This window comes from Staurois parvus, unplaced genomic scaffold (genome assembly GCF_062004578.1).
Source record: "Staurois parvus isolate SC_StPar_1 unplaced genomic scaffold, SC_StPar_1.0 ptg000449l, whole genome shotgun sequence".
NCBI classification, from domain to species: Eukaryota; Metazoa; Chordata; class Amphibia; order Anura; family Ranidae; genus Staurois; species Staurois parvus.
Genome location: NW_028318245.1, coordinates 7,072,191 through 7,094,276, shown reverse-complemented (window position 1 = coordinate 7,094,276; position 22,086 = coordinate 7,072,191). Strand labels below are relative to the sequence as shown.

At 52.4% G+C, this 22,086-nt stretch overlaps 1 protein-coding gene across 3 annotated transcripts; it reads left to right on the top strand.

Moving 5' to 3' along the window:
• Positions 1-4,580: 4,580 nt before the first annotated feature.
• Positions 4,581-21,696, top strand: LOC149453506 (uncharacterized). Of its 3 annotated transcripts, XM_089688322.1 has the most exons (6): positions 4,588-4,914; positions 5,219-5,366; positions 5,693-5,806; positions 5,893-6,016; positions 11,376-11,498; positions 15,048-21,696. In XM_089688322.1, exons 2-6 carry the CDS (start codon positions 5,286-5,288, stop codon positions 16,793-16,795), a joined length of 2,190 nt encoding a protein of 729 aa, XP_089544448.1. In that variant the 5' UTR covers positions 4,588-4,914; positions 5,219-5,285; the 3' UTR covers positions 16,796-21,696. The 3 variants fall into 3 exon arrangements, with proteins under 3 accessions (XP_089544449.1, XP_089544450.1, XP_089544448.1); XM_089688323.1 differs by lacking the exon at positions 11,376-11,498 and having other exon boundaries at positions 4,581-4,914; XM_089688324.1 differs by lacking the exon at positions 5,219-5,366 and having other exon boundaries at positions 4,586-4,914.
• The last annotated feature ends 390 nt before the right edge of the window (positions 21,697-22,086 follow it).

Below are 22,086 nucleotides of genomic sequence, written 5' to 3'. Positions count from 1 at the left end.
GGGTAGATGTGCCCGGCAGGGAAGGGGTGGAAGTGCCCGACAGGGAAGCATAGATGTGCCCAGCAGGGAAAGGTGACAGTGCACGGCAGGGAAGGGGTGGAAGTGCCCGGTAGGGAATGGTAGATGTGCCCGGCAGGGAAGGGGTGACAGTGGCCGGCAGGGAAGGGGTGACAGTGGCCGGTAGGGAAGGGGTGACAGTGCCCGGCAGGGAAGGGGAGGAGGTGCCCGGCAGGGAAGGGTAGATGTGCTCGGCAGGGAAGGGGTGACAGTGCCCGGCAGGGAAGTGGTGACAGTGCCCGGCCGGGAAGGGGTGAAGGTGCCCGGCAGGGAAGGGTAGATGTGCTCGGCAGGGAAGGGGTGACAGTGGCCGGCAGGGAAGGGGTGACAGTGGCCGGCAGGGAATGGGTGGAAGTGTCTGGCAGGGAAGGGTAGATGTGCCCGGCAGGGAAGGGGTGATAGTGCCCGGCAGGGAAGGCGTGACTGTGCCCGGCAGAGAATGGGTGGAAGTGTCCGGCAGGGAAGGGGTGGAAGTGCCCGGCAGGGAAGGGTAGATGTGTCCGGCAGGGAAGGGGTGACAGTAGCCGGCAGGGAAGGGGTGAAAGTGCCCGTCAGGGAAGGGGTGGAAGTGCCCGGCAGGGAAGGGTAGATGTGCCCGGCAGGGAAGGGGTGACAGTGCCCGGCAGGGATGGGGTGACAGTGCCCGACAGGGAATGGGTGGAAGTACCTGGCAGGGAAGGGGTGACAGTGCCCGACAGGGAAGGGGTGGAAGTGCCTGGCAGGGAAGAGTAGAAGTGTCCGGCAGGGAAGGAGTAGAAGTGCCCGGCAGGGAAGGGGTGGAAGTGCCCGTCAGGGAAGGGTAGAAGTGCCCGTCAGGGAAGGGTAGAAGTGCCCGGCAGGGAAGGGGTGGAATTGCCCTGCAGGGAAGGGGTGACAGTGCCCGGCAGGGAAGGGGCAGAAGTTAGCGGCAGGGAAGGGGTGGAAGTGCCCGGCAGGGAAGGAGTAACAGTGCCCAGCAGAGAAGGGGTGGAAGTGCCCGGCAGGGAAGGGGTGACAGTGCCCGGCAGGGAAGGAGTGGAATTGCCCGGCAGGGAAGGGGTGATAGTGTCCGACAGGGAAGGGGTGGAAGTGCCAGGCAGGGAAGGATAGATGTGCCCGGCAGGGAAGGGGTGGAAGTGCCCGACAGGGAAGCATAGATGTGCCCAGCAGGGAAGGGTGACAGTGCCCGGCAGGGAAAGGGTGATAGTGCCCGGCAGGGAATGGGTGGAGGTGCCCGGCAGGGAAGGGGTGATAGTGCCCGGCAGGGAAGGGTAGAAGTGCCAGCAGGGAAGGGGGGAAGTGCCCGGCAGGGAAGGGGTGACAGTGCCCGGCAGGGAAGGGGTGGAAGTGCCCGGCAGGGAAGGGTAGAAGTGCCCGGCAGGGAAGGGGTAGAAGTGCCCGGCAGGGAAGGGGTGGAAGTGCCCGGCAGGGAAGGGGTGACAGTGCTCGGCAGGGAAGGGGTGGAAGTGCCCGGTAGGGAAGGGGTGATAGTGCCCGGCAGGGAATGGGTGGAAGTGCCCGACAGGGAAGGGGTGATAGTGCCCGGCAGGGAAGTGTAGAAGTGCCAGCAGGGAAGGGTAGAAGTGCCCGTCAGGGAAGGGTAGAAGTGCCCGGCAGGGAAGGGGTGGAAGTGCCCAGCAGGGAAGGGGGGGAGTGCCCGGCAGGGAAGGGGTGACAGTGCTCGGCAGGGAAGGGGCGGAAGTGCCTGGTAGGGAAGGGTAGATGTGTCCGGCAGGGAAGGGGTAACAGTGGCCGGCAGGGAAAGGATGACAGTGCCCGGCAGGGAAGGAGTCGAGGTGCCCGGCAGGGAATGGGTGGAAGTGCCCGGCAGGGAAGGGGTGACAGTGCCCGGCAGGAAAGGCGTGGAAGTGCCTGGCAGGGAAGGGTAGATGTGCCCGGCAGGGAAGGGGTGACAGTAGCCGGCAGGGAAGGGGTGACAGTGCCCGGAAGGGAAGGGGTGACAGTCCCCGGCAGGAAAGGGTAGAAGTGCCCGGCAGGGAAGGGGTAGAAGTGCCCAGCAGGGAAGGGGTGGAAGTGCCCGGCAGGGAAGGAGTAACAGTGCCCAGTAGGGAAGGGGTGGAAGTGCCAGGCAGGGAAGGGGTGACAGTGCCCGGCAGGGAAGGGGTAGAAGTGCCCAGCAGGGAAGGGGTGGAAGTGCCCGGCAGGGAAGGAGTAACAGTGCCCAGTAGGGAAGGGGTGGAAGTGCCAGGCAGGGAAGGGGTGACAGTGCCCGGCAGGGAAGGGGTGGAATTGCCCAGCAGGGAAGGGGTGATAGTGCCTGACAGGGAAGGGGTGGAAGTGCCCGGCAGGGAAGGGTAGATGTGCCCGGCAGGGAAGGGGTGGAAGTGCCCGGCAGGGAAGCGTAGATGTGCCCAGCAGGGAAGGGTGACAGTGCCCGGCAGGGAAGGGGTGATAGTGCCCGGCAGGGAATGGGTGGAAGTGCCCGGCAGGGAAGGGTAGAAGTGCCCGGCAGGGAAGGGGTGGAAGTGCCCGACAGGGAAGCGTAGATGTGCCCAGCAGGGAAGGGTGACAGTGCCCGGCAGGGAAGGGGTGATAGTGCCCAGCAGGGAATGGGTGGAAGTGCCCGGCAGGGAAGGGTAGAAGTGCCCGGCAGGGAAGGGGTGGAAGTGCCCGGCAGGGAAGGGTAGAAGTGCCCGGCAGGGAAGGGTAGAAGTGCCCGGCAGGGAAGGGATGACAGTGCCCGGCATGGAAGGGGTGACAGTGCCCGGCAGGGAAGAGGTGGAAGTGCCCGGCAGGGAAGGGGTGGAAGTGCCCGGCAGGGAAGGGGTGACAGTGCTCGGCAGGGAAGGGGTGGAAGTGCCCGGTAGGGAAGGGTAGATGTGCCCGGCAGGGAAGGGGTGACAGTGGCCGGCAGGGAAAGGGTGACAGTGGCAGGTAGGGAAGGGGTGACAGTGCCCGGCAGGGAAGGGGTGGAGGTGCTCGGCAGGGAAGGGGTGACAGTGCCCGGCAGGGAAGGGGTGACAGTGCCCGGCAGGGAAGGGGTGGAGGTGCCCAGCAGGGAATGGGTGGAAGTGCCCGGCAGGGAAGGGTAGAAGTGCCCGGCAGGGAAGGGGTAGAAGTGCCCGGCAGGGAAGGGGTGGAAGTGCCCGGCAGGGAAGGGTAGAAGTGCCCGGCAGGGAAGGGTAGAAGTGCCCGGCAGGGAAGGGATGACAGTGCCCGGCATGGAAGGGGTGACAGTGCCCGGCAGGGAAGAGGTGGAAGTGCCCGGCAGGGAAGGGGTGGAAGTGCCCGGCAGGGAAGGGGTGACAGTGCTCGGCAGGGAAGGGGTGGAAGTGCCCGGTAGGGAAGGGTAGATGTGCCCGGCAGGGAAGGGGTGACAGTGGCCGGCAGGGAAAGGGTGACAGTGGCAGGTAGGGAAGGGGTGACAGTGCCCGGCAGGGAAGGGGTGGAGGTGCTCGGCAGGGAAGGGGTGACAGTGCCCGGCAGGGAAGGGGTGACAGTGCCCGGCAGGGAAGGGGTGGAGGTGCCCGGCAGGGAAGGGTAGATGTGCTCGGCAGGGAAGGGGTGACAGTGGCTGGCAGGGAAGGGGTGACAGTGCCTGGTAGGGAAGGGGTGGAATGTGTCTGGCAGGGAAGGGTAGATGTGCCCGGCAGGGAAGGGGTGATAGTGCTTGGCAGGGAAGGCGTGACTGTGCCCGGCAGGGAATGGGTGGAAGTGCCCGGCAGGGAAGGGGTGACATTGCCCGGCAGGGAAGCGGTGGAAGTGCCCGGCAGGGAAGGGTAGATGTGCCCGGCAGGGAAGGGGTGACAATAGCCGGCAGGGAAGGGGTGAAAGTGTCCGGCAGGGAAGGGTAGATGTGCCCGGCAGGGAAGGGGTGACAAAGCCGGCAGGGAAGGGGTGGAAGTGTCCGGCAGGGAAGGGTAGATGTGCCCGGCAGGGAAGGGGGGGAAGTGCCCGGCAGGGAAGGGGTGACATTGCCCGGCAGGGAAGCGGTGGAAGTGCCCGGCAGGGAAGGGTAGATGTGCCCGGCAGGGAAGGGGTGACAATAGCCGGCAGGGAAGGGGTGAAAGTGACCGGCAGGGAAGGGTAGATGTGCCCGGCAGGGAAGGGGTGACAAAGCCGGCAGGGAAGGGGTGGAAGTGTCCGGCAGGGAAGGGTAGATGTGCCCGGCAGGGAAGGGGGGGAAGTGCCCGGCAGGGAAGGGGTGGAAGTGCCCAGCCGGGAAGGGTAGAAGTGCCCGGCAGGGAAGGGGTGACAGTGGCCGGAAGCGAAGGGGTGATAGTGCCCGGCAGGGAAGGGTAGATGTGCCCGGCAGGGAAGGGGTGACAGTGCCCGGCAGGGAAGGGGTGGAAGTGCCCGGCAGGGAAGGGGTGGAAGTGCCTGGCAGGGAAGGGGTGACAGTGCCCGGCAGGGAAGGGGTAGAAGTACCCGGCAGGGAAGGGGTGTAAATGCCCGGCAGGGAAGGGGTGTAAATGCCCGGCAGGGAAGGGGTGACAGTGCCCGGCAGGGAAGGGTGACAGTGCCCTGCAGGGAAGGGGTTAAGGTGTCTAATAGAATACAACTGCTACCCAGTCTGAGCTTTATTGATCGCTCATTACCGCTCAGCACCGCTATCTACTGGCCGACTTTGCTAACTGCACCGTTTGGCTCTTGTGGGATTCTCATGGAGGACTCGCGCTCCCTCCGGTGATCATTAGTGGAAACGCAATAACACCTACACGTGTGAGGACGCCAGACCGGAAGTCAGAGGGGTGGAATGCAGAACCCGGAAGTCTGGAACAAACAAAAAAAAAATCCACCAGATTGTCAAATTACAAACAGGAAGTGGGTGGATATATCTTGGGAGTCGGGAAACTGGTGTTTGGAGCTGATTGGTTGATTTGTGTGCAGTTTTCCGTTTTGTTTTGAACCCAGAAGGTATTATATAGTATTTGTATGTGTTTTGATATTTTTGACTTTTTTTTTTATATTACTGGAGTATATTATTATGTCATGATATACTATTAGGGTTGCCACTTCCTCCCTTTACACCCAAACATATATTCATTACACAGTTCTGAGGCTAATTTCATGCAGATACGGCACTGAGTTTAATGAGCGCCTTCATCAGTCCCACAACCTGTGTAATGAATATGTGTTCGGGTTGAAAGGGCTGAGGTGGCTACCCTAGGTACTATACACTTTGTTATCCTCATCACATAGAATTTCTGTTCTTGTTTAGTTCCTTAAAGGTTTTAGGCAGGAAAAGCCAAATATATAGTGAGATTAACTGGGATCCTCTGCTGAGGATGGACGAAGATGACTGGACTCAGATTACTGAGAGGATATTACACTTTGCCCTGGAGATCATCTACCTGCTGACCGGAGAGGTGAGGAGGATTTTGGGAGGTCACATGACATCGCTCTTATATCTATTAATAAAACACAGACCTGACCGAAGAGGTGGATTCTGGGAGGTCACATGATATCACTCTTGGATCTATTAATAAAACAGACCTGAGTGGAGAGGTGAGGGGGATTCTGGGAGGTCACATGACATCTCTCTTGTCTCAATTAGTAAAACACAGACCTGACTGGAGAGGTGAGGAGGATTCTGGGAGGTCACATGACATCAATCATCTCGATTAATAAAACACAGACCTGACCGGAGAGGTGAGGTTTATGTATATGCAATGCTTATTCTCTCATTATGTAGGATTATGGACCACAAAAAAAGTCCAGTGATCCTTGGCCATCCTCCTTGATAATGAAAAACGACAAAAAGATCCTAGAAGTTACCCAGAAGATCATTGATCTGCTGACAGGAGAGGTGAGCGGTGCCGGGAATTCTGGGACATTCTCCAGTAACAGACAAGGGATGTGTCTGGATGGTGACTGTATCATTGTGTGTGTCAGGTTCCTATAAGGTGTCAGGATGTCACTGTCTATTTCTCCATGGAGGAGTGGGAGTATATAGAAGGACACAAGGACCTCTACAAGGACGTCATGGTGGAGGACCAGACGCCCCTCACATCACCGGGTATGGTAAAATATATTTTTCTCTATTATTCCCCTTCCCCTTTCTGCCTGTGATCCTCTTGCTCAGTGGGGATCTCTCGGCTGATCCCCGCTAAGCAGGTGGGTGGCTGATCCGTGTCTCCTCCGCCTATGCAGAGCAGACTCAAACACAACCCACTCTCCTCTAGGGGTAGTCAGATTTAAACAGACCGCCTGTCTGTTTACACCCAACTGCCATTCGATTTGACCCGCCAGGACGGCAGGGAACAGATCCCTATGTGTCTGTTTTTAGCAGATCAGATTGGATGTAGGTGGACACATGTTTTACCGCTCCATAGAGGAGAATGGAGGGTCTGATCAGGTCCCCCTGAAAAATGAACAGGTGTACTTGATCAGACCGCTTGTGTGAAGAAGGCCTTATCCATTGATATCCACTGAGGCCTTGCCCATTGAGGGACACAGGATTCTTAGACAACTGGGTTGTTCTGCTGCTTACAGGAGGACTGGGCCTTAGCAGAACATTATAGGCCCGCCCTATGAGGTATAGCCCCTCCCCATGTCTGTCTTGCTTCATTTCTTGCTTGGGCCCTCAAGAGGATGGTTGTCTTCCTCAGCAATGCTGATCTGAAGAACCTTTTCTTCAATCAAAAGAAGCTGGTTATTCACTATTATCTCCTGTTTAAGTGTTAAATTCACTTTTTAGGGTTGACTCCCATTGGTGGTGACAAGTGGACACACCACTATTCATTTCAACACTATCCACTAGGTACCACAATAATTCAATTGGAATTTCTGTTCACTTTATTAGGTCCACCTGTTCAATTGCTTGGTAACACAAAATGCTAATCAGCCAATCACATGGCAGCAACTCAATGCATTTAGGCATCTAGACGTGGTGAAGACAACCGAGCATCGGAATGGGGAAGAAAGGGGATTTAAGTGACTTTGAATGTGGCATGGTTGCTGGTGCCAGACGGGCTGGTCTGAGTGTTTCAAAAACTGCTGATCTACTTTTTTGATGCACAGCCATTTCTAGGGTTTTCAGAGAATGGTCCGAAAGGGAGAAAATATCCAGTGAGCAGCAGTTGTGTGGAGGAAAATGCCTGAGGTCAGAGGAGAATGGGCAGACTGGTTTCAGATGATAGAAAGGCAACAGTAACTCAAATAACCACTCGTTACAATCAAGGTATGCAGAATACCATCTCTGAACACACAAAGCATCCAACCTTGATTCAGATCAGCAGCAGAAGACCATGCTGGGTGCCCCTCCTGTCAGCTAAGAACAGGAGTGACCTTCAGATGGTAGGGTCAGAATTTGGAGTAAACAACATGAAAGCATGTATCCATCCTGCCTTGTATCAACGGTTCAATCTGATGGTGGTGGTGTCATGGTGTGGGGGATCCATCCTGCCTTGTGTCACCAGATCAAACTGGTGGTGGTGTTGTCATGGTGTGGGGGATCCATCCTGCCTTGTATCAATGGTTAAGGCTGGTGGTGGTGTCACGGTGTGGTGGATCCATCCTGCCTTGTATCAGCGGTTCAGGCTGGTGGTGGTGGTGTCATGGTGTGATGAATCCATCCTGCCTTGTATCAGCAGTTCAGGCTGGTGGTGGTGTCATGGTGTGGGGGATCCATCCTGACTTGTATCAACGGTTCAGGCTGGTGGAGGTGGTGTCATGGTGTGGTGGATCCAGCCTGTCTTGTGACCCGCTGGCCAGCACTGGTACTGCAGCCCACACAGCAGGTGTGTCATTTCCTGAATCTGTAAGGAGAGGCTGTGTTTGTAGCTGCTGCTGAGCTCCAAGAGAGCCTGAAAAGCCTGGGGCGTGCCTGCCCCAACCCAGCCCAGGTGGGATGTCGGTCCCTGGGCCTGGTTCTACTGACCTGAAGGCCCCAAAGCCTGGGACTTCAGGTGATTTATCAGGCTTGAACAGGATGGAAGACCCTGGGCCTAGTCCTGGAAAGAAGAAGGCCCCAAAGTCTGGGACCCCAAGTGCCCTGCCCGGCTCAGGAAGGAAGGAGGGACCTGAGCCTGGGTCCAGCGAGGTTAGTACCCCGGAGGGACCTAGTACCGGCCTCCGAATCCCAGCAGTGGAGGACCTGGGAACAGCCCCAAAGACAGGGGAAACCTATGCCGCATATCGGGACCGTGTGGTTGTCCGGGCTCGGCTGATTGAGAGCGAGGAAGCTAAGCTGCAGAAGCTCTCATTAGAGCTAAAAAGGCTCCGCGCCTCTTATGCCCGGGTTTGGTCTAGCAAGAGGCAGGCCATGAAGCCAGGCCTGGAGGCCCTGGAGCTTCAGGTCTCCCAGCAGGGACGTTATGTTGCTGCACTGCAGCGGAAGAGTGGGGCCTTGTCGGAGAAATATCTGCATGAGGCCAGATTTAAGGCTGCAAGAGGCCGCAGAGTGGCGGCATTGCGGGGGCCAGTGGAAGGGGTCTCCTCTGTAGAAGACCTGTCAGAGGAGCAGCTGGTGGAAGGAGAGAAGGAGCAAAGGCAGGATGCATCTGCTCCGATGGAAGGAGACATGGCATCTGCTAATGTGCAGGATGGCGTGGGCGCGTGATCGCAGGAGTCCTCCCCCCCCCCCCCCCCCCCCCAGGGCAGCAACCTGTGGATTGGGGGACCCAAGTGGAGGAGGCAGAGTCAGCGGGAGAGCTCCGTTTTGTGTCTAGGGAAGTTCCGGAGTTCCGTGAATCAGACTTCCGGTTCATGACGGAAGAGTCAGATGAGGAAGGAGGAAGTGACGTCGTTCCCAGGAAGCCGGCTAAGATGGTGGTGCAGGACTGCGCCACGTATGTGAAGCTTGAGTGCATCCCTAAGGAGGTGGTCGCCAAGGCTGGTGAACTGCCTGGTGGTAATGGACAGGACTCTGCTAGTCATACGGGTGAGGTGACTTTGGGCGCTGGGGCAGCGGGCAGTGCCCCCGAGGGTGGGATGGTGGCGCATGTTGACCCAGTGGCCCGGGTGGATGAGGTTTCTTCCCCGGAGGTAGTCCCGTGGGGCTCCGCCCCCTTGGTGATTGGGAAAGCCCCTGCTAGGGGATCTGTTGCGCAAGTTCCCGTGTTGGGGGTCTCCGATCCTCAGGGTCAGGCCCCAGAGGGCCGAGTTCATAAGGTTTCTGTCCCTCAGGTTGGGGTGCCACAGTCTCAGGGTCCCGTGCCCCCTGTTTCAGCTTCCCCTGCTCCTGGTGGTAGTGTGGGGGTCCCTTCAGTTCCGGCTCCCCTGCAAGTGCCCCTGGGTCCAGGGCTGCTATTAGTTATTCAGCAGGAGTTAGGGGTACTGTGGGACCAATGGGGTCTGCCAGGGTGAGGGTGGATAACTTACCCACCTCTGCGGCACGCCGCAATGTGGTCCAGATAAAATGGACAGGGGAGGGGGGGTGGTCCAGATAAAATGGACAGGGGAGGGCCCCCCCTTGGGGAGGAGGGAAGTGGTAGACAGAATTGTGGAGATGGGTTTCAAAGCCAGTGAAATCTTTGCTTTTATAGCCCCTGTGGGAACAGGGGAGTATGATGTCTCTTTTGTGAAGCCAGAACACCTGGATCTCTTTTGGCAGAGGTTTGAGGCCACCTATATCTCTAGCCCCAGGTGGGCCGGCTTATCCCCCAAGCTTATTTCCCACCAGTCGTTGGTTAAGAAAATAACCATACTGGTTCGGAATGAATTTATCCCAGCAGGAGACATCCTGGTGTAGTTAGGCCGGTTTGGGGAGGTGCTTGGGCCCTTGCAGAAAGTGTTGGACGACAGGGGGATTTGGACGGGTGGGTGGACTACCACCATCTGCCTGAAGATGGAGTGTAATGTTATACAGCACGTCCCTTCTTCCGCCTTCCTGGGTAAAGACCGGCTGGTCATATTCTACGCGGGTCAACCCAGGGTATGCCACAGATGTGTGATGAAAGGGCACTTTGCGGTACAGCGCTGCTCATTGTGCCAAGAAATTGGGCACCTGGCTAAGGACTGCACGGTCATACGGTGCAATCTTTGTGGTAAGGTGGGCCACTCATACAACAGGTGCCTGGAGGCTTTGCACAATCTCCCTGAGAGGAAGCTGATACAGGTGTTTGACAGGATGGATGCAGAGTAGGCGAGTGAGGCGCTGGTTGAGAAGGCCACGGCGCTTGTGGCAACCCCTGCAAGGGAGGTCGGGCCTGCTGAGGCTGCAGCTGCCTCTGCCCCATCTGGCTTGGTCGGATCCCCTGTCTCCCCCTCAGGTGGGCCTACCCCCCCCCCAGAGTTAAGAAAAACCTGCTTAAGGAAGCTGCTAAAGGGGCTGGGGAGAGGAAGGCTGTAAGCGGGTCTAGTTTGGCTATGACAGCTCCCCCTGTGCTCTTACCACTGCAGAGGGAGAAGGCAGGTGTGGGGTCCCAGGGGTCCCAAGATCCCGTCCCGGGAGGGGTGCAGGTGGAGGAGGGATGGTCCCTGGTGTCCTTTGGAAATCACCGTAAGCCTGTGCTGTCTTCAGCGGGGTCGGTTTCCTCACTGGAGGTGGGGGAAGTGGCCTTGGAAAATCGGTTTGGGGCTCTATCGGGGGGAGGAGGATATGTCCAGTGGTCATGCCACCCCGATGGAGAATGAGGATGCGGGGGGGGTCTCTCAAAAGAGAGAGGGATCCTGCCAAAAGGGCTAAGAGGAGGGTTAAGAAATGTCCCTCTCAATTCTCTTAATGGCAGTTCCCGCTCCGATAAAGGTGGCAACCATTAATGTTGCCAGCCTGAAGTCTGTAAGTGCTATAGAAACAGCCTTATTTTTGATCAGTGGGATGGAAGCTGATATTTTCTTTTTGCAGGAGACCAGGTTGCCCACCTTGGCTGATGTCCATCTGGCCAAGCGTGAGTGGAGGCGTGGGCCCTCCTACTGGTCTCTTGCGGCTGAGCCTTACAGCGGAGTTGCGGTGCTTTTTACCGGCATGGTAACGTGTCGGCGGATAATTGAGGTAGAGATTTGAAGATGTCTGATTCTGGATGTTCTCGTAAGGGGGCAAGAGCTCCGTCTCATTAATATCTATGGCCCACAGTCCAAGTGGGACAGGAAGAACCTCTTTGCGAGGATTAAACCTTACTTCTTTACATCCCGGCTGGTAGTCTTTGGAGGTGATTTTAACACCATCACTAGGCCCAAGGACAGGAGAGGCTTCACTGACAGGCTGGGATATGACAGCGTTTTTCTAAATGCTATAGTCAGGGAGGCAGGTCTGGTTGACGCTTGGATTCAAAGTGTCCCAGACGGCACGGGTTTCACCTATAGGAGAGGTAACTGCCAGAGTAGGATAGACAGGTTTTTTTTTTTAAAGGAGAACTCTGCCTTCTCGGCACCTGAGTGTCGGGCGGTGGAGTTTTCCGATCACCTTATGCTATCTGTCACCTTGAATATTTCAGACACGCCGCTGAGAGGAAAGGGCATCTGGAGGATGAATTCGTCTCTGCTGGAGGACGAGGAGGGGAGACGATCTTTCGAGGAGTTCTTTCAGGCGCAGGAGACGGTGCTGGATTTCTGCGGCAGTAAGTCTGAGTGGTGGGAGCTCACCAAAGTGCGGATCAGCAGGTTTTTCAAGGCCATTGGTAAGAGAGGGCAGTTTAAACGGTATAACGCCTACCAGCGGTTGCGGAGAAGGCTCGACCACCTTGTTTCTAGCGGTGGAGATTCGGGGGCAATCTCGGAGGTAAAGCTTCTCCTTAGGAAACTCCAGTATGATCGGCGTGCCTCTTTGGTTCTGGAGAGGGATTATGGGAAATACCACTCGCCCGACCCTTTCCAGAATTGCAAACGGAGTGCAGCAGTTAAGACGATCTCTGCTCTGAGGCATAGTATGGGGTCCCTGACTAAATCCAGGTCAGGGATTTTGGAGGTCTCCAGGTCCTTTTATGCGGATTTACTGAGTGAGAAGCACCTTGACCAGACAGGGATGTCGAGCTTTTTGGAATCCACGCCCGGTCTGGACAGTGATATCCCTCTGGCGAGTTTGACTGGGGAGATTACTGCAGAAGAGGTGTCCAGAGCGATTAATAGTCCGGCCATTAAAAAGACTCCTGGGCCAGACGGTCTGACAGGCAAATTTTTTAAGGCTTTTAAATCCTGCCTGGCACCTCGTCTCGCGGAAGTGTATAACAGCTGTCTGGATGAGGGATCTCTCCCTCCTTCCATGAGACAGTCTGCAGTTATCCTCCTGTCAAAGGGTAAGGATCCTTCGGCTATTGAGAACTGGCGCCCCATCAGCCTCCTCCATGTCGATAGAAAGGTTTTGGCGAAGATCTTGTTCTGGCGCTTGTCGTCAGTGGCAGACAGTTTGCTTTCTCGTCAGCAGCATTGCTCGGTTCAGGGCAGGAGTACCTTTACAGCGGTGTTAGCTGTCCGGGAGGCTCTGGAGCTATGTAAGGCTGAAGGATGGGGAAAGTACTTGCTGGCGGTGGATCAAGCAAAGACCTTTGAACGAGTTGATCACAAGTACCTCTGGCATCTCCTGGACTGGTATGGTTTGGAGGGGAGGTTCATCGGCTGGTTGAAGACATTGTACCAAGGGGCTGAGAGCTTCATGTTGGTGAATGGTTGGGTTCGGCAGCCCTTTGAGGTTGGATTTGGGGTGCGCCAGGGGTGCCCGCTGAGTCCCTTGCTCTATGCCTTTGCCATCGACCCCTTCGTCAGGAGGCTAGATGGCGGGGCGGTGAGTGGGGTGCCGGTGGGTGCCACTGGAGATCCGCCTTTGAGAGTTGTGGCTTATGCTGATGACGTTTCTGTTTTCATTTCTGGACCAGAGGAGGCGCAGGAGGTGGTTTCAGTAATGGATCAGTATGCCGAGGCATCAGGTTCCAAGGTCAATCAGGACAAATGTGAAGTTCTCTGGATGGGCAGGGAGGGTGAGAGCTTTTCACTCCCGGACGCCTTCCCGGTGCCTCAGCCGAACATCAAAGTGTTGGGCATCAATTTTGGCCCTGCTGATTACAGCAAGCAAAAATTAGGAATCCAAGCTGTCGGATGCCGAGGTCAAAGTGAGATGCTGGAAGGGGTGGCGGCTCTCCTTGAGGGAAAGGGTTGACTTGATCAAGACTTTCCTGCTCCCAGTCTTTTTATACGTCAGCTTCGTTTGCCTCTTGCCAGAATCGCTCTATGCGAGGATCTATAGCTGTTTCTTCCAGATGTTATGGGGGAATCGGCTGAACCTCGTCAAGAGGGACGTGACTTACTCATCCAGGCGGGAGGGTGGCCTAGGTATGGTCAACCCGGTGGTCTTTTTCTCTCTGATGTTCTTGAAACATAACTTTGGTAACATGCTGGCAGAGAGTCCGCCTGCATGGGTAGGACTGTTCCGGATCTGGTTTGGACCCTTTCTGCGCAGTTGGGAGAGTGGTGGGCCAGTGAGAAGCCTGCGGGTCAAGCATGGTAAGCTCCCGGCTTATGCGGCCCCGTGCCTGAAGTTACTCCGGCGGTGGCATGTGACTGCGGAGGAGGTCCGGTCCCTCCCTAGGAGGCTCCTGGGTGAGAGGATTGTGGCATCTGCTTTCCATGCGCCGCTGGCCTTGAGAGATTGCCCGGGCCATGTTTTGAGGGAGGGTTTGCGGTTGATAAATCTGGAGCGGATCCCCCTGAAGTTGCGGGACCAGGCCTGGCTCGCCTTCCACGGCAGGCTCTACGTGAGGGGTAACCTGAAGTACCGTCCTCCGGATGACCGTGGTTGTCCGAGGTCGGAGTGTGGGGGTGAAGTGGAGACTATGGACCAATTCTTGCTTCAGTGCCCCTTTAACGTAGAGGTGTATAAACAGGTGGGAGGGTCTCTGGGTGTTCCTTTCCTCCATCGCATGTCGTATGCGGAGTGGGTGTACGGTGCATTCGAGCGTCGCATGGGTTTTGATTTGGACACCTTGTTTTTAGTCAGCTTAGTTGTCCGTTACTACATTTGGATGGCACGGTGTCAGGTCTCCATTCGGCAGAAGGTCCTCCCTGTTCAGGTGGTGGTGAGTGACATTCTTGGTGAGGTTGGGAAAATTCGGGGTCTTGAGAAAGACAGGCTGCGGCGTAGGGCTTGGATGGAGGCGTGGAGGAACATCAAGCCTGTTGCTGCGGTCTGTTGATCTCGGGTGATGGGAACTGTCCCTGCTTTCTGCCTCTTGCACTCCCTAGCTTTTGCGTTTCGGTCTTTTTGGTAGCCTTTTGCATGGTAGGTTGTAGGTGTCAGACGTGGAAGATCTGCGGGTTCCTTAGCCCTCCCCCGTAGTGTATATAATGGTTAGGTGTTTTTTGTGTATAGTTTGGGCCATATAGGCCGTAAGCGGCAGGTTTAATATGGAAATTGTTTATGGTTTATGTTTATGTCTGAGCCATAGAGGCTCCTAATTATATGGTCTCGGCCATAAAGGCCTTGTACTGTACACATTGTATATAAGTTCCGTTTTTTTCCTTTCAGGTTATGGACTTTTATGTTCTTTGTTTATTATTTCTCCCACAGGGGTTGTTGGGACTTTTTTAGTTTCTTTGTTTAGTTTTGTATTTATTCTATTGATTATATTTTGTACTTTTATATATAAGTTGAGGATGGATATGTATGACATTAATACATAAATAAAAAAATCTCCATCCTGCCTTGTATCAATGGTTCAGGCTGGTGGTGGCGGCATGGTGTGGGGGAGATTTTCTTGGCACTGGCAAGGTGGACCTAATAAAGTGTGTGTGTGTGTGTGTGTGTGTGTGTGTGTGTGTGTGTGTGTGTGTGTGTGTGTGTGTGTGTGTGTGTGTGTGTGTGTGTGTGTGTGTGTGTGTGTGTGTGTGTGTGTGTGTGTGTGTGTGTGTGTGTGTGTGTGTGTGTGTGTGTGTGTGTGTGTGTGTGTGTGTGTGTGTGTGTGTGTGTGTGTGTGTGTGTGTGTGTCCCCCTTTTAAAGTCCGGGAACGACCTTAGTTTTGCCCCTTTTCCCATTGAGTTGATTGAAAGCTCCATTACATACAGAGAAGCTTAACCGGCATTTGAACAGTGTACCATCATATAGGCAAGCCATAGCACCTTTACCAATGAGGAGACACCGTAAGCAATCTGATAACTTCAATGTGTTTCTATTTAACAGATTTATCTGAAAGACTTGAAATGGTGCAGCCTGGCCATGCTACAAAGAAGGGATCAGATTCCATTGAGGAAAGAAATCTGCTTGATGAGGGTGTTGATGCAGAGCCTGAGAACACACAAGTCATTGTAAAGGAAGAATCGGAGCACAAAGGAGATCTTGCGGATAGAGATTGTTGGTCTTCTAGGACCCAAAACCCATCGCCAAAAGTGAAGGAGGAACTTCCTCACCATGGAAATGCCCCTGTTGAGAGGTTTTTGTGGTTTGCTCATAATAAAAAGAAAAACAATCTGGAAGCAAAATGCATGTCTTTACGGAAAGAAAGTTCTTTTCCAGAGGTCAAAGTTGGCCTTGTAGGACCAAATATACAGCTTGATTCTTCGGCTTTTCATGATGGAGACAGGACAGCAATAGAAGAAAATGAGATCCCGGTTGAAGTCTACGGAAAAAGTGAAATAAAGACTCAACCAGCCGGTCCATCAAAACCACCGTCGGAGAGGACAGAGACAAAGATCTACGGTGATGACGGGTCCAAAAACACCTTCACCAGCAGCTTTGAAGTCCTTCAACGCCAACCAAAATACAAAGGGCCTTATTCTCTGCCGCGTTTGGAAGGTGGAACAATTTTAGGCAAAGCAGAGAAGCTGGAGAAAGATCAACAGGTATGGACAAGTCCAAAATTGTACCAATGCTCTGAATGCGAGATGACTTTTCGGGTACGGTCAAAGCTTAAAAGGCACCAAAAAATCCACACTGGGGAAAAGCCATTTTCATGCAAGGAGTGTGGGAAGTGTTTTACGGAGAGATGGAACCTCAAGAGTCACTCGCGGACTCACTCCAAGGACAGGCCGTTTTCATGCAAGGACTGCGGGAAGAGTTTTATGGAGAGATCGACGCTAAAGATCCACTCGCGGTCTCACTCCAAGGAGAGACCGTACTCGTGTCCTACTTGCGGGAAGAATTTCATCTGGAAAAGCAGCCTGGTTATCCACCTTCGGAGTCACACGGGGGAAAAGCCCTACGTCTGCTCGGAATGCGGGAGGGGCTTCAACCAGAAGTTCGGTCTAAAAAAACATCAGATCGCTCACAATTGTTCTTCCCGTAGAACGCACATCGTCGCTCACCAAAAACTTAGTTCTGGGGAGAAGCCCTTTGCTTGCTCCGAGTGCGGGAAGAGTTTCTCCAGTAGCTTGCATCTTCAAATGCACAAGAAAATTCATCTTGCCGACCGCTCCTATTCATGTTCTCAATGCGGCAAATCCTTTCTCTACGAATCGGAGCTGATCCTGCACCGAGTGACCGATACCGGGGAATGGCCTTTTTCATGCTCTGACTGCGGGAAGTGTTTTCCCTGTAAAGGAGAACTGACCATTCACCAGAGGAGCCATCTTGTGGAAAAGCCATATTCGTGTTCTTGGTGTGGAAAATCCTTTCACTTGAACTCAGCACTGGTCATCCACCAACGAATCCACACGGGGGAGCGGCCTTTTTCTTGCTCTGAGTGCGGGAAGTGTTTTAACCAACGGGGAGCACTGACGGCCCACAAGAGGACGCACACTGGAGAAAAACCATATAGGTGTTCTGAATGTGAAAAATCCTTTACCACCAAGACGGGACTGAACACCCATAAACGAACCCACACTGGCGAACGCCCGTATGCTTGTTCAGAGTGTGGGAAATGTTTTACGCGCCGTTCCTACCTCACTCAACACCAGAAGGTCCACTCGTCAGAGAGTCTACTTCCCAATTAGCATACCTGCTAACTGGCAGTATAATTGGAAGCATGCAGAATTTTATATATTTTTTTCCCATTCGATAGGCGGTCACCCCCAGTCCAAACATCCAAACCAAGTGAATTAAAGACAGGTGAATAAAAAGATGTCCAATTAATCAAACAAATTCTAAAAGCAATGGGTCTACGTCCAACATGGACCTGTTAAGGAAGCCTACATGCTCATCTAGTGACCACGTGGTGTGCGGTTGAGCCCAGATAGTATAGGCGATAGCTCTCTGCAGGCTGGCCAGGCGTGTAGGAGGCACTCACCGGGAATATTCAGGTGGTGGACAATCCAGTGGGGAAACCCAATGCTGTAACCCAGGAGGTCTCCAAACTTTCTAGACAAAGGGCCAGTTTACTGTCCTTCAGATTTTAGGAGGGCCGGACTGTGACCTTTTGAGAGTAGAAAAGGTCCCGATGTCAGTGGAGCAAAAGCAATGCCCCATCTTTGGTGTTATTGGGAGGAATTGTTCCACAACATCGTTGGTGTCAGTGGGAGGAATTGTGCCCTATCATTGCTATCAGTGGTAGGAATAGTGCCCCATCATTGGTGTCAGTGGGAGGAACAGTGCTCCATCATTGGTGTCAGTGGGAGGAACAGTGCTCCATCATTGGTGTCAGTGGGAGGAACAGTGCTCCATCATTGGTGTCAGTGGGAGGAATAGTGCCCCATCATTGGTGGCAGTAGGGGCAATAGTACCCCATCATTGGTATTAGTGGGAGGGCCAGTTTACTGTCCTTCAGATTTTAGGAGGGCCGGACTGTGACCTTTTGAGAGTAGAAAAGGTCCCGAGGTCAGTGGAGCAAAAACAATGCCCCATATTTGGTGTTAGTGGGAGGAATTGTGCCACGTCGTTAGTTTCAGTGGGAGGAATAGTGCCCCATCATTGGTGTTAGTGGGAGGAATAGTGCCTCATCATTTGTGTTAGTGGGAGGAATTGTGCCACATCGTTTGGTGTCAGTGAGAGGAATTGTGCCCCATCACTAGTGTCATTGGGCCCCATTGTTGGTGTTATTGGGAGAAATTGTGACCCATCCTTGGCATCTTTGGGAGGAATTGTGTACCATAATTGGTGTCATGTGGAGGAATAGCATCCCATCATTTGTGTCAGTAGGGGCAATTATGCCCCACCATTGGTGTCAGTGGGAGGAATCGTGCCACATCGTTGGTGTCAGTGAGAGGAATTGTGCCCCATCAGCAGTGTCATTGGGCCCCATTTTTGGTGCCATTGGGAGAAATTGTGACCCCTCATCAGTGTCAGTGGGGGGAATTATACACTGGTTAGACCTGTGTAAAACAAAAAAATTAGTTTTGTTTCGAAATCTTAACAAATTTCGTGCAGCTGGATTCGGTAAATTTGTTAAATTCGTTTCGGTAATTCTCATTCGAATTCAATTCGAAAACGTTTCGCCAAATTCAAAAAGCCGTTTGTATTTGAAATTGGTTCAACCGAATTAGAAAATGATTCAACAAAATTCGAAAAGCCGTTTTGAAATGGAATAGATTTCAAACCGAATTAGAAAAAATGTGAAAAATAACGGGGAGCAGGGGACCAGTTCTTAAAGCGGAACTTCCCCTTTTGGGCGGAGCTCCGCTTTAAATTTGTTTTCTAATATTTATTAAATTTTGTTTTCGAATTGAATTTAGGTTTCATTATTTTGGATTCATTTATATTCGTTATTTTTGTAATTCATTATTTGGATACATCCGAATCTCCAAAGAATGATAAAATTTGTCCGAACTGCGATTCGGAACGAAATGAACCGTGCATGTCTATTGTTGGTATCGGTGGATGAAACAGTGCCCCAAGGGCCAGATAAAAGCAAGCAAAGGGCCTCCTCTTGCCCTCGGGCCGAAGTTTGGAGACCACTGCTGTGAGCGGTCCATCACCAGAAACCACCTCACTGGAAGTGACATGCCAACAATCCAGAAGGTGACCAGACGGGCTGTAAGTGTCTCTGGTCTCCAAGATGATGCGGTTCGAGGCCTGGCCTCTTGGTCAAGTCTCTAGGATGAAGCCGTGGGGAGCGGGATGATATTTGGGGTGGGGCGAAACGCGTCAAAATCACCTGATACAAAAAATATCTTGTTTTGACTATAATCTCATCTCTATTACATCGTGGAGTAAACTTACAGTCTACAGAAGATATCTTGGTTTGGAATTTTGAGTTTAATTCACAGGAAATTACAAGGACTCTGCAAGGTCAACTGGTATTTTCAGAAAATGGACCGGAAAAAGGAAAAGTTATGCAGCCACCACATGGAAGGACTGGTTTAGCTGCATTATATTACATTTTTGTCCTTGGTTTTAGTTATACTTTTTTTTTTTTTTTTTAAATAAATTTTAGTTTCAGAAATTTTGGATGTATTTACAAACAGCTTGGTAAAGGCAATGCAAACATCCAGGTCTCGGATATATATTCCACAAATTCATATTCAAGCAATTGCTGTATCTCCTTCAACCTCAAGCAGTTGTGGCATGTCCTTTGATCCCATTTGGTGCACCCCTTTTACCTCAGCAGTTAGTGTATCTCCTTCAACCTCAAGCAGCTGGGGCATGTCCTTTGATCTCATTTGGTGCATGTCCTGCAATCTCAAGCATTTGGTGCATCTCCTTCATCCTCAAGCAGTTGGGGCATCTCCTTCAACCTTAGGCAGTTAGTGTATCTCCTTCAACCTCAAGCAGTTGGTGCATCTCCTTCAACCTTAGGCATTTTGGGAATGTCCTTTTATCTCATTTGGTTTATCTCCTTCAACCTCAAGCAGCTGGGGCATGTCCTTTGATCCCTTTTGGTGCACCCCCTTTTACCTCAGCAGTTAGTATATTTCCTTCTACCTTAGGCAGTTGGAGCATTTCCTTCAACCTCAAGCAGTTGGGCATGTCCTTTGATCTCATTTGATGCATCTCCTGCAACTGCAAGCAGTTGGTGCATCTCCTTCAACCTCAGGCAGTTAGTGTATCTCCTTCAACCTCAAGCAGCTGGGGTATGTCCTTTGATCTTATTTGGTGCATCTCCTGCAACCTCAAGCATTTGGTGTATCTCCTTCAACCTTAGGCAGTTAGTGTATCTCCTTCAACCTCAAGCAGTTGGGGCATCTCCTTCAACCTCAAGCAGTTGGGGCATCTCCTTCAACCTTAGGCATTTTGGGAATGTCCTTTTATCTCATTTGGTGCATCTCCTTCAACCTCAAGCAGTTGTGGCATGTCCTTTGATCCCATTTGGTGCACCCCCTTTGACCTCAGCAGTTAGTGTATTTCCTTCAACCTTAGGCAGTTGGGGCATCTCCTTAAACCTCAAGCAGTTGGGGCATGTCCTTTGATCTCATTTGGTGCATCTCCTGCAACCACAAGCAATTGGTGCATTTCCTCAGCGCTGAGCAAACTGTTGGCGCTATATAAATCCTGTATAATAATAATAATCTCCTTTCAATCTTAGGCAGTTATTGTATCTCCTTCAACCTCAAGCAGCTGGGGCATTCCCTTTGACCTCAGCAGTTAGTATATTTCCTTCAGCCTTAGGCAGTTTGGGCATCTCCTTCCAGCTTAGACAGTTAGAGTATCTCCTTCAACCTCAAGCAGCTGGGGCATGTCCTTTGATCTCATTTGATGCATCTCCTGCAACCTCAAGCATTTGGTGCATCTCCTTCAACCTCAAGCAATTAGTGTATCTCCTGCATCCTCAAGCAGTTGGGGCATCTCTTTCAACCTTAGGCAGTTAGTGTATCTCCTTCAACTTCAAGCAGTTGGAGCATCTCCTTCAACCTTAGACCTTTTGGGAATGTTCTATTATCTGATTTGGTGCATCTCCTTCAACCTCAAGCAGCTGGGGCATGTCCTTTGATCGCATTTGGTGCATCTCCTTCAACCTTACGCAATTAGTGTATCTCCTCCATCCTCAAGCAGTTGGGGTATCTCCTTCAACCTTAGGCAGTTGGGACATCTCCTTCAACTTTAGGCAGTTGGGGCATCTCCTTCAACCTTAGGCAATTAGTATATCTCCTTCATCCTCAAGCAGTTGGGGCATCTCCTTCAACCTTAGGCAGCTGGGACATCTCCTTCAACCTTAGGCAGTTGGGGCATCTCCTTCAACCTTGGGCAGTTGGGGCATCTCCTTCAACCTTGGGCAGTTGGGGCATCTCCTTCAACCTTGGGCAGTTGGGGCATCTCCTTCAACCTTGGGCAGTTGGGGCATCTCCTTCAACCTTGGGCAGTTGGGGCATCTCCTTCAACCTTGGGCAGTTGGGGCACCTCCTTCAACCTTAGGCAGTTAGTGTATCTCTTTCCACCTCAAGCACTTGGAGCATCTCCTTCAACTTCAAGCAGTTGGGGTAGTTGCTGGAGGCCTCTTGATAGCCTCTCTGACCAGATTCCTCCTGGCTCTTTCATCCAGTTTGGAGCGATGCCCTGATTAAGGGGGGGTCTGTGTTGTACCAAATACTTCCACTTCTTACTAATACACTTCACTCTGCTTCTAGGCAATGATAAAGCCTTTGACATTTTTTGTATCCATCTCCTGAGTTTTGCCTGTCCCCAACTTTATCCCGGAGATCCCATTGATAGTGCCTTGCCACCCATAGTTGATTGTTTGCTTCAGTTGCACTACCAGGGACAGAAATGCTCCAGGAAAGCTCTTTTTACACTGAACCAATCACAGCTGATCACAGTTTAAAGTCAGGTGGCTTTGTGTGTCATTGAGAAGGTGATTAGCTACACCTGATTGAGTTTACACATCATTTTTAGGAAGGGGTGATCTTTTTTCCAACTCAGTGATTCTGTTTTTGAATCTTTTTATTTTTTTTCTGACATGTTGATATTATATCTTTCACTTGGATGTTATAAGTTGCAGAGTAAATAGAGCTGGATAAAACAAAAATTGTGTCTGTCTTCATTTCAGTCTGTAAAGCAACAAAATGTGATTATTTTACAGGGTGGGATTCTTTTCTTTACCCGTTGTATATACATCAGTAATATGATAAAAAATAGAAAAAAATACACCAAAAAAACTAAATGTTACCTTCTGGGTGCCAAAAAGTGAAAACTACACCCAAAGCAAGCATACAAAGTTTTTTTTTTTGTGTAGTTTTCGTATAAAGAGGGGAAGCATTAGTACGGTTTCACCAGACAAAGTGTAGGAATGTCTACAGCAGACAGCAGTAAAAAAAAAAGTTGATAGGGGTCCTTTGTCTAGGGTTGGGTTCCTTCATCCAGGGTTGGGTCTTTGTCTAGGGTTGGGTTCCTTCATCCAGAGTTGGGTCTATGTCTA

Bases quoted from the DNA above. Each gene is read 5' to 3' on its own strand.
- LOC149453506 (XM_089688322.1), top strand. From the start codon at position 5,286: ATGGACGAAGATGACTGGACTCAGATTACTGAGAGGATATTACACTTT. The intron at 5,807-5,892 runs GTGAGCGGTGCC...TGTGTGTGTCAG, and splicing joins TTGATCTGCTGACAGGAGAG to GTTCCTATAAGGTGTCAGGA. The intron at 6,017-11,375 runs GTATGGTAAAAT...TGAATATTTCAG, and splicing joins GACGCCCCTCACATCACCGG to ACACGCCGCTGAGAGGAAAG.